This window comes from Rhipicephalus microplus, chromosome 10 (assembly GCF_043290135.1).
Source record: "Rhipicephalus microplus isolate Deutch F79 chromosome 10, USDA_Rmic, whole genome shotgun sequence".
In the NCBI taxonomy this organism is placed as follows: domain Eukaryota; kingdom Metazoa; phylum Arthropoda; class Arachnida; order Ixodida; family Ixodidae; genus Rhipicephalus; species Rhipicephalus microplus.
In genome coordinates, this window is record NC_134709.1 from 57,095,911 (window position 1) to 57,107,000 (window position 11,090).

The window sequence follows — 11,090 nt, forward strand, 5'->3', positions numbered from 1 at the left end:
CTGTTCGGGTTTCATTCGATGCTGATGGTACGTGATAAAAAACGAACGCATCAGACATCATACGCGTGCACCAGTCGCTCTGTACAAGTTTGCTAAGTGTCGCTTTGATGGACCACTGAATGTGAATTTTCATCAAAGGAACATGATCGCGATCGCTGGAGCGGGCGCAATCTCTGCGAATTTTTCGCATACTCTTGTACGTGCTGTGTACTTTCACTACTTACATCGCGTTGAGACGACATAGAGCACTAAAATCCTTTATCTCCTGGAACAGTCCTATTTCCTTACACTATAGCGTTTGCTACTTCGTATAAGAAAAAATTGTTGCCATAGGATTTATTGCTTCGGGATAAAACAGATTTTTGCTTTCGTTAGACATATATATATATATATATATATATATATATATATATATATATATATATATATATATATATATATATATATATATATATATATATATATATATATATATATATAGATAGATAGATAGATAGATAGATAGATAGAGATAGGTAATGTGGTGTGTATCGTCCCAAAATCAAACATGATTTTGAGAGACGCCGTTATGGAGGGCTTCGGAAACTTAGACCACCAGTGATTCTTTAACGTGCATTCGAATCTGTACACACGTGCGTACAGCCTTTTCGCCTCCATAGAAAATGTTGCCGCCGCAGCCAGAATTAGTTCCCGCGACCCACGTGTACGCATCCGAGTACTGATTTCGTTATTGTTAAGTGAATATTTGTCAATCCGCTGTTTTGCGGACATTGCATTTATTGATTGGCGCATAGCGTTGTTAGCGATGATGTACCAGTAAGCTAAATTACCGAAACTTTTCCAGCGTAAGACAATATATGACTATATGATACATGTTGCGTGGCACTTCGTATTTATTCGACTCTTTCAGGGTGTTTTTCGTGCACCGAAATCTAAGCACTCTTGCGTTCTTTGGCTCGGGCCCTGTCGAAACACGGCCGCTGTGGTTAATGGAGCACAGACTCTGCTGTAGTATAAAGCGGGAGCTCGCTCACTAAAAAATGAAAGAATGCGTTAAACCTGGACAAATCATTGTTGGCCAGATTGGACAGATTGAGGAGAAATAGTGTGAAGGATTGGACTAGGAGAAGAGAGAAGGAATATAGGTACGGTATGGATAGAATAATTACAGTATGCTACCCTATACAACTGTGTAGAGGAGGATTGGGAAGTAAAAGAAAGAGAGAAAAATGCACACTGCACACCACACACCCACTGGTGGGTTTCCCAGGTGATCGATTAGTGTTGTTACCTTCACATACTGCAGTGGGGTCCACGTGACCTGCCAGCCTAACGAAAACCAGCTGTTGGCCGTCATGGCTACTTGCAGCGCTGACTGATGCCCCCATGTAGAAATACACAATATTTCACACAAAGAGAAAGGAGGGATGACTACCACCGACGCTATTTAGTAGAGCACCGGATGCGTTATTCAAAGGGCGCAGGGTAGGTCCCAACAAGCGAGAAGCTATATCGTTCGACAGGTTATGTTTTTGCATATACTTTAAAATTAGTGCAGATAACGGCTCACAAAATCACCTTTAAATTCTTGTCGCTTGGTTTCTATTACTCTTTAGCCTAACAAAAAAGCCTTTAAAATTCACCTCATTGCCTTCATTCTGTCTCTGGCCTCAAGGCAAATCAAAGGGAGTGAGCTTGAAGAGCATACATTTTCCTTGGCCACATTATTGTCCTTGATGTTTATACGGACCATCACGGCAACGGAAACAAGTAAGATATAGCAGGAAGAGAAAAACACTTAGTGAAGGACGCCTACTCGAGGAGGGGAGTGTTCGATCCACTTGACGGTGCTGAAGATTCGATGGCTGGTCGTCTGAGGTGTCCTGAGGAGTCCTGTAAGCACAAAGCACAGAAACGTGGTCAAATTTCCGTTTAAAACCGACAATAACAAAAGCAGCTTTATGTCAAAGTGGGAAATTATGAGCAAAGAGGCTTGCGCCAGTGCGGGGAGCAAGCGAGTGAGGCCTCGCGGTATATTTTAAGCGCTCATGCTACTTCAGCCGTTAGCAACTAACAAACAGTGAATCTTTTCCATCTACACACTTGTGAGAACACTCGATGACTAACAAGCATTTGTTATCAGAACCTAACAAATTACGGGGGTAGGAAGCATGTTATTCTCAAGGAAAATATTACATGATGTCGATTGTTTTCCACTTCCCTTTTTAGAGCAGTTTAACTTTTTGGTAAACGTTTATATATCATAAGCATAAGTAATCTTCATTTCTCTGGAGAGTTCTATTTAGCCTTGACATTGCGAGCCTGGGCTTTTAGGTCAATGAGTGCGTGCGTAGTCTTTGCCGAATGCTGCAATGTTGGCTTGTTGGTCAGGCAATTCACAAAATAATTTTATATGTAGCGCGAAGCGAAATACGGGAACAGCAACGCACACAAGCGCTCTATTCTGTCCTTTTGTGCTTTCCTGTTCTGTATTTTGCTTCATACTACAAAAAAAATTATAAAGTAGTTCTTGCGTCACTTTACAGAGGGAGAAAAAACTTATAAGTGAAAGATAGGCAAGTTAACCACAGTTGAGCCTGGTAGGCTACCCTGCACTTGAAAAACGGGAAGAAAAAAAAAGGAAGGTTAAGAGGAGGAGAAATAAGCCCTGCGGCTGCCTATGCAACAACAGTTTCTCGCCTGACATCACAGGTGGCGATGTCAGTCCCGTCGCTGAAATCGCATCAGCGCATTCGTTGATTGACGCAACTTGTATGCGCCGTCCGATACATCCGAAATTTTGCTGACGATGAGGCTGTGGTGGTGAGGCAGTTATAGCCGTACAGCGACAAGGCAGACACCGCTATAGCATCCGTGTGTTTCTGTTGGAGCGTCTGAATCGAAACGATGCAGTATGGGTAGTGTTGTGAGCAGTTCAAGAAGCTTCGCAAAGAATGGAGACCAAGCGGATAGATTGCGGTCTCCCTGCAGTAGGTGTGTCAGAGGTACCATGATCGAGACGAAATCGCGGACGAAGCGGCGGAAGTATTTCACGACTGGGAACCTAGAACGATGGATACTGTAGAGCGTTAGATTATGTTTACAGTAACTCTGAATACCTGGCCCCATGCTGCGCTCTAATGCTTAGTTGGCGTGTTATTGGAAGCATTGATGACCAAACGGCAGCATCTACTGACCATGCCAAAAAAGTGTGGCAAATCAACTTCAAGCTCCATGGGAGGTGTCATAAATGAAACCGCGAGTTTCCCGCGTAGCTTGGGTAGCTACGCGGGAAAAATGCTGTTGTAACGAGAATGCGGTGATAGTAGAGATAAGGAAGCCATAGCCATGGCAAAGGCCCTCATGAACATCATTTGTATACTGTTTCCTAGCATTAACAGTCAGGCTGCTAAGAGTGAACTTTAGTTAGTGGATGCGCTGAAACTGGTGCTATGAAGTCAAAGGAGCTTCGATTTCTCAGCGGCATGCCCGAGGCCTCAAGCCCAGCATTTATGATATTCTTTCGCTAACTTTTGTCTTTTCTTTCACTCTTCCTCTCTCTCTCTCTCTGTTGGTGTAAGTATTATCGATTTCCTATTATCTGTTACTCCCCTTACCCCTTTCCCTAGCACAGAGTAGCCAGCTGGTCTTGTGATTGGGTAACCTCCCTGTCCTTCCACTTATTTCTTTCTTCGTGTGTTACGGAATGAAGGGCGCTGTGACGTTTGGTCTGGTTTGGCGGCGCGTACAGTGACCAGTTATCTTCGAAAGAGGCGCTACGTCACGCAGTTAGGCAATTAGTTTGCGGATGATAAGCCGTTGTCATACAGTAAACCAAGTTGCATTGAACGAGCAAGACTTGGACATCTGACCGCTAAGTAGATAACCTGCCACTCAGAACTTCACGGGGTACACCATGTCCCAAGAAAAAGTTGCGTATGATGAAATGCAAAGCCTTTTTTAACTGTTTTCACAGACATTGCGACAGAGGGGTAAAGGCGAAAGAGAAGGGGGGGGGGGCCAGCCCTACACATTGACGATATATGGAGGGGCGAGAGGGGGGCACGAACTGAGGGCCTTGCATTGACATGATAGGGATGAGGGCCACTGCGACGAACCTTCGCCTAACCCATGAAGGGGGAAACTTCGCACTTTTGACTGTTGCTGTGAGCAAAAAGCAGCAATTTGTGGGTAAAGCGTGAGATGATCGACGCCGACGATAATTCACTTGTACCCAGACACTGCAGCTCCAGACGGGGCGTGCGATGCAGCACAATTAAGTTCAAAAGGCCGCGTCATATCTTCACTACGATGTATACAAATTATAAATTCACCCAAGTCTTTGGCATGAACAAAGCAAGTAAATGCTCTCGAAGAAAATTATATTGTCTGCTTGAGTTCGTCCAATGAAACAGACGTAGATTGTTAAAAAAATATGCATGCGTAATTTCCCGTGTCATGTAAGGGCATCGCTCTTTTTCTGAAAACGTAACGCTCAAACACGCACAGCTTTTTTCACGCTCAGTAGACACGCGTCTTGAGCAAACTGGGGTTTCACAAGTACTGTACACCTCGTATCATTTCGGAGCATCAACGAATGTGTTTTGCGCGTTCGCCTGTTCCTGCGAAAACAAGATACATATCGCCTTATGATACATTAGCCTGGTCGTGTTCGATTGCTCTAGGACAACCTGGATATGCACGTCAGGTTCGGCCGGTCAAAGTTGTGTGCACTGACTACGTTCGGCCGTTCTTTTTTATGGGTTGATTGATTTGTGGGGTTTAACGTCCCAAAACCACCATATGATTATGAGAGACGCCGTAGTGGTGGACTCCGCAAATTTTGAACAACTAGGGTTCTTTAACGAGCACCCAAACCTGGGCACACGGGCCTACAAGATTTCCGCCTTCACCGGAAATGCAGCCACCACAGCCAGGGTTTGATCCCGCGACCACCAAGTCAGCAGCCGGGTACCTTAGCCTCTAGACCACCGTGGCGGGGCTTTTTTCACGGGCGAAGCTCCTTAAGCCGTAGGTCTGTACATGCATGCCTCTCTTGGTACGTGAGCGCATAGTTCTATGACGCACTCAGCAGGTGCGGACGGACAGACGAATGGACCGACAGACAGCTCATGGTTTACCGATAAAACCCTCCGAAGCTTCGTCCCATTCATCATCATTCACTCCGGGGATATGCTGCTATTTTTTTGAGAGCTCTACACTCCAGCTCGGACTGTCTCCCAGGTCTTAGCACGCGACTACGGCGTCTCGTCTCTTTGCAATAGAAAACATAACGATGTGTTTGTTATTCCAGGGCGCCAATTTCTTTGGCGAGCGGCTGCACGGTCCACTGGGACACGCCTTCGGTGACTCGAATAAAGATCTGGCACCGCTTTGTTTCAATGGGAATCGGAGATTCCCGAGTCCAATTTATCGTAACATTTAGCGCCCCATTATTAGCTCCACTTACAGCGATGTCTCGGTACTCAGTGAGCGGAGCTTGCTTTCGTTGTAGCGATTCGCTTCAGTAGCAGTGTACTCAAACAAGCACCCAAGTTCTACCTTTTTCCGTTAGAAATTCAACTGGGTCACGGTATTAAGACCACCTTAGCAGCGAGAACTGAAACCAAAAGTTGTTACTGTGCCCTGCCATTTATTATTACGCCAAAGTTTTAGCCAAATGAAACATGGGTGGCATTATGAGTAGAGTCTTTATAAATTACGAATAAATACCACTTTAATAAGCAATGGGTCTAAAAATACCACATTTTTCCCTGTTGGTTCGTCTTCAAGCCGCGGATAAGTAGCATTTAAAAGAGCAAACTATAAAAAAATTATACCACGGGCATACAGCTTATTAAAAAACAACAACTTCAACGTGATCTGCGCAGGGCTGTGACAACGCAGAGGTGGTAAACACGTTTCAGTTTGTTTTGTTAACCATTTGTGCAAAATGCTTCGGTAGTCAATGTGCGCGTGCTCGTTTACAATGATCATTTTTTTATCAGCCACACATGACAAAGCTTGACCATGACAGCCCTGCTGTAAAAGATTTAGATCCCACCACTTAATGAATAAAACAATTTCAGCCTACAGATCAGTAGGTACATCACACGTCGAGAAAACGTTTTCTTGAAGCTGCCGACAAAATTGGGTCAGTAGAGTTTACTTGAGGTAAGCCTGGCTTCATATTTTAGAATCAAGTTAAACATGAACGCATCAGGTTTATTTTGCATCGTATCTCCGTTTTTGTCCAGTTCAGACGAGAGCACACACTGCATGTCGGAAATCCTCGCAGACGCGTGCACGTAGGATAGTCGTAGATGGCGGGCTGCAAAAGCAGCTTGCTGACCGTGACTTTGCGAAACTACACGCGTTGTGCCCACGCCGCATATTCAGACGTGCTAAGCATTGCGCAAAGGTATCTCGAAGCGCATCGGTCTGCTGGTGTGTCACGATGCGCGCGAGCATAGTGCAAACTGACAGGAACGATTAAAAACTATTTAATGTACCGGCAAGTACATATAAAAGGGGCTATATATACATATAAAAGTACATATAAATGCGCCAAATCAAAGTTTAATTGTAGCCATAGATCCAAGCCAAACTTTTTCGAAAAATTGTGTGGAAAAGTAGTCATACTGGTGCAATTTAGCGAACAGAGTCAACCCTCATTCAGGGCCACGCTGAGAGCAGCTTGGCCATGACGTGCAGGAAGTGCAAATGCAGTGAAATATTGGCCCAGTTAATAAAGCAGCGTTTCATAAAGGACGGAGACGACAGATACGGCTCTGGCCTCTCTACATCATCGTGTCCAAAGGCGTCCTTAATTATTTTTTTATTTATCTACAAGCCTGGCGAAGCACACTGCTGCCGAAGAAGGCTTTGCCTAGAGCTTCACATGGAAGACGAATCACCCAATAGGCTCATCGACTCTGATCTTTCCAGCTGGAACACATCCCTGAATTATTTATTTCATACGCCGGAGAATACGGACCCTTCAACCACTGATACAAAGTCGCTCTTTTCTGGTGTAAGAGTCATTCTAAGCGGGATCGCCTGCCTCGCCTCGGTGGTCTAGTGGCTGAGGTACTCGGCTGCTCACCCGCGGGTCGCGGGATCAAATCTCGGCGGCGGAGGTGGCTGCATTTCCAGTGGAGGCGAAAATGTTGTAGGCCCATGTGCTCAGATTTGGGTCCACGTCAAAGAACCACAGGTGGTCGAAATTTCCGGAGCCCTACACTACGGCGTCTCTCATAACCATATGGTGGTTTTGGGGCGTTAAATCCCACACAAACATCAATCAACCAATTCCACGGGATTGCATACGTCTTTTAGAAAACATGCCCCCACACCTTCTTCAACGTGCTAAGCATGAAAGCCAGCTAATTAATATATATGGCACGCTTTTTTTAGCCATGTGAGGCATTATTGAAGAAAAACGTTTTCATTGGAAGCTCACCTGAACACTTCAGTCGTTCTTGCCTTTTCAATTGCCGGCACTCCATGGCAGCTGTTGTCTGAATCCGCGAGAACATCTACAATTATCGGCGTTTCTTCATCACTCTGTAGAAGGTCCGATGAAGAATCTGCAGAAACTGGGCTGCTCGTCTTCGGTGCTACGTCGGGGTTGTGAAGATCAAGAGCTGTGTTTGCGCTGTTTGTTTCGTTGGCCATGCCTGATGTTGCGACTGACCAGTTTTGACGTCCCTTACTGACATCGCCTCGCCAAGCCCCAATGCATACGCATGCCTTTTGTCAAATGAAGAAGGGAACGAATTATTCGCATGGAATGCTGGTCTAATCCTGTTCGATCTAGAGTTAAAGGAAGGAACGGTAGAGTGTGACACTGTGTTGAACACTGAGCATGCGCTTTGCGCGTCATGACTGTAGTCGGCGACAACGTTACTGAAAAGAAAACAAGGGGGGCGGAGCTTCTGCACATGTACCCCTACGTGATATAGTCCGAAATGCCGCGCGTCTTGTAAGGCAATGGAGAGTGACAAGGAAGCACCATCAGCGTTTCATGTGGACGCAGACGCCGGTTGGCGTATGAGGTACACGTAAAAAGGCGCCAAAATCTCGAGTTTTTAACAACATGAAGTCCTTACTATCTCAAAGATGGGAGCTGCGTCCCGTCTCACATGGCAGCACGTATAAAATAAAGGAGGAAATTTTATATTTCACGGTGAAAGTAAGGGCGCTGTTGTGGAACTACATTCGCTGGTGGTAGGATATACGCGATTTGGCTTTGTGGCCTTCGCTCCAATGCCTAGAAAAGTCGCCGTGTATAGCGTAATTACATGCACACAGATTTTTGTCTGACACATACTCACGCACTCAGTACGAGCTACGCCACACGAGTGCGTGGCCCAGCGCGCTGAAAAGTTGTACATACTGTATTGACGAATATGAAATAGTGCCACATCATTTTCGTGCGACCCAAAACCTCTTTTAACGCTCATTACGAACACAAAAGTAATTAATGTGCATGTGGATGATATTTCTTTGAGAGAATTATATTACACTGATGCTCAGGCGTCCGTAAATAGTGCTCATGTCTGTCGCTGACTCAACAAAGTGCTCACGTGCACCACAGCGAAAGCCGTACGCGTCGCAGAATGCGCAACTGTTGCCGTCACTTTTTGTTTCTAATTATGTCTATTTTCTTCATTTTTTTCTCTGCGATTATACGTTGCTTCTTGCCTTGTTTTCTTTTTATACGTGTTTTTGTTGGCAGTACTTCAAGCGATGACGACTTCTCGGGCCTTTAAAGTGCTTCAGGGCAGGTTTTAGTGCTGCCACCGCCCCCAATCTATTCTGTTAACAGGGGAAAGCAAATTTGGCGGCATCCTTTGACGTAATAGAGGGAGGGGGGTGTCACGATAACCCCAGCCCCCTTTTCTTTTCCAATTAAAGGGGCACCGTGCGGAAGACTACGCCTCACAGTTTTTAAAGTATGAACTGGAATCTCTCGAGTCGCCCCACATCATGAGAAAGGTGGTGCCACAGTTAGCGCCTGGCTTGTCACGAAAACTTTGTGATTTCATTATGTGCCACCTTGTAAAATGCGCCTGCGCTTTTGGTGCAGAAGCTAGACTAAGTTTAACAGGTTCGATGCCGTTACTGTGAACCGTTGCTTTGAAGGGTAGGTGTGAGAAATACACAGAAAGTGTTTGTGAAGTCAAAAACAAGAGCGCTTGGCTCCTACCCCCGCGGACTAAGAGGTTGAGGATTCGACTGTCATAGGTGATTACTGACGTATATCCGCCACGAAAACCCACCACTCTAATGTTGGTGGGCCCCGGCATTATTCACTTGTTTTAAACTGGAATTTCTGGTCAAAATAGCCAACAGAATGTTCAGGTGGAATCATTGCAAAACATAGGGAATGGTGGTATACTCAAAAAGTGTGACGCTGACCACTAACGAATTCCTTCTGAACCCCCTTTATTCACTCACCTATTAACATCTCACTTTAGCCCAGATGTTAACTGCCAAAGAGAGGACGCCAGTCTTTACCGTATCCTCTGGAGCTGCCCTTGAACGAGGGAACAGTATTATCTTCAGACTGTGCATGTCACTACCCCTCGGCAATAGGAGGCAATATTGCTCGGGTCCCAACCGGAAACACAAGTGAAGGTCTCGGAGTGCGCAGAGGCAGTCACTAAGGCCAAAAGTATTCTGGACAGCTCACCAACAGTGAAATCTTGTCGCTGAACATCAGCTCCATCGCATCACATTGTTTCTCCTCCTCCTTTAGCACACGGATTGTCACTCGATCTTTATGGATGAAGTGAATAGGCATGCTAGGCTTGTTGAAACACACAAGATCACGTCGGCCACCGTAGCGTTTGCATGTGAACCAATCCTCATGCTTCTCAATCGCTCCTTTTCGAAATCAGGGCTGCACCTACTGAAATTATCTAATCTTACTACTCAGAATTACAAAAGTTTTTATTTTACAATAAAATTGTTGGGGGTCAGTCAGGTGAACATCTGCATCATACAGCCTGAGTGTGCCTGGAGGCCTTCACATGACAGCAGTAACACCAAAACTAGCATACACACACGTTTTCAGTACATATGTCCAGAGAAAAAGATATACTCTTTTAATGAAATTGAGAAAAGCGGGAGATATTAAATAACACTTACAAATACATCATAACTATAAGAATAGAAACCTAATGCATTTAGTGCAAGGAAATGTCAAAATGCATTGCTATACATAAAAAACAGGGGAAGTTACAACACTAAAAAAATTCCCGCATATCCACAAAGCGGATGATGTAAAGGAGCTTGCTCCATAGGATAAATCCGGTAAACCGTTAATTCTCTGTACATAATCTCCATCATCATCATATAAAGACAAGACCTGAGAGTTGTGGTGTGATTGTATATACACGTTGTATACATAGTGTTTATTAATTACATATAAATGTACTATATACAGATGTATACAAGGTGATGCAGTATATACATTTTGTTCAATACCTTATTTACGGATCACGCAAGCTCGGAGGGACATTTTCCTCTTAGTATAATGACTTTGTGATCAGTAAGGTATAAAGCCAGAGAATCTTGAAATATAGGATGTAGTGGGAAGTTCGATAAGGGTCGTGACAGCGAGCCCGCGCTGCAGCAGCAGTGCGAGCCCTCCGCCCCGCCACCTTGGCTTCTGCGGTGTTCATAGAGGGTAGCCGCATTCAAGTGCACTGAGTTATGTCCGGCGAAAGGGAAAGGAAGCTCGCCAAGAGCGAGCACTTTATATAGGCGCGGCCACCTAACGGTCTCCTACTGAACCAGAGCACGAGCCCAGAGCGGTGAGAGAGAGAGTATAAAACATTTATTTGCGACCATGGAAGGAATGTCGGTGAGTGGGCTCCTTTGTCCGGGATCCCAATGACACGGGCTGCTGTCCTCGCTCGTCTCACGAGGGCCTCTTGGGTCTTGAGATCCGAGCTGGACAGAGCTGCCTCCACCCTGCAGTGCTGCGTTGTGCAAGCGTCGCCTGATCGGCGGGGCACCATCTAGTGAGCGCTCTTGCAACAAAGGACAGCTGCGCCTCTAGCGGAAGCAATGAGAACTAG

At 45.4% G+C, this 11,090-nt stretch overlaps 1 protein-coding gene across 5 annotated transcripts in view; it reads right to left on the reverse strand.

Moving 5' to 3' along the window:
- The window catches only part of LOC119181680 (uncharacterized), a 107,825-nt gene extending 99,784 nt beyond the window's left edge, over positions 1-8,041 (reverse strand). For 2 of the 5 annotated variants that reach the window (XM_075875692.1, XM_075875690.1), the window contains exons 1-2: positions 7,463-7,913; positions 1,817-1,893 (exon numbers count right to left, since the gene is read on the reverse strand). In XM_075875692.1, the coding sequence (XP_075731807.1) occupies positions 1,817-1,893; positions 7,463-7,677 (292 nt within the window). In that variant the 5' untranslated portion in view covers positions 7,678-7,913. Of the gene's footprint in view, positions 1-1,816; positions 1,894-7,462 lie in introns of all 5 variants that reach the window. The other 3 variants (XM_075875693.1, XM_037432922.2, XM_075875691.1) reach the window with 3 other exon arrangements.
- Positions 8,042-11,090: the final 3,049 nt, after the last annotated feature.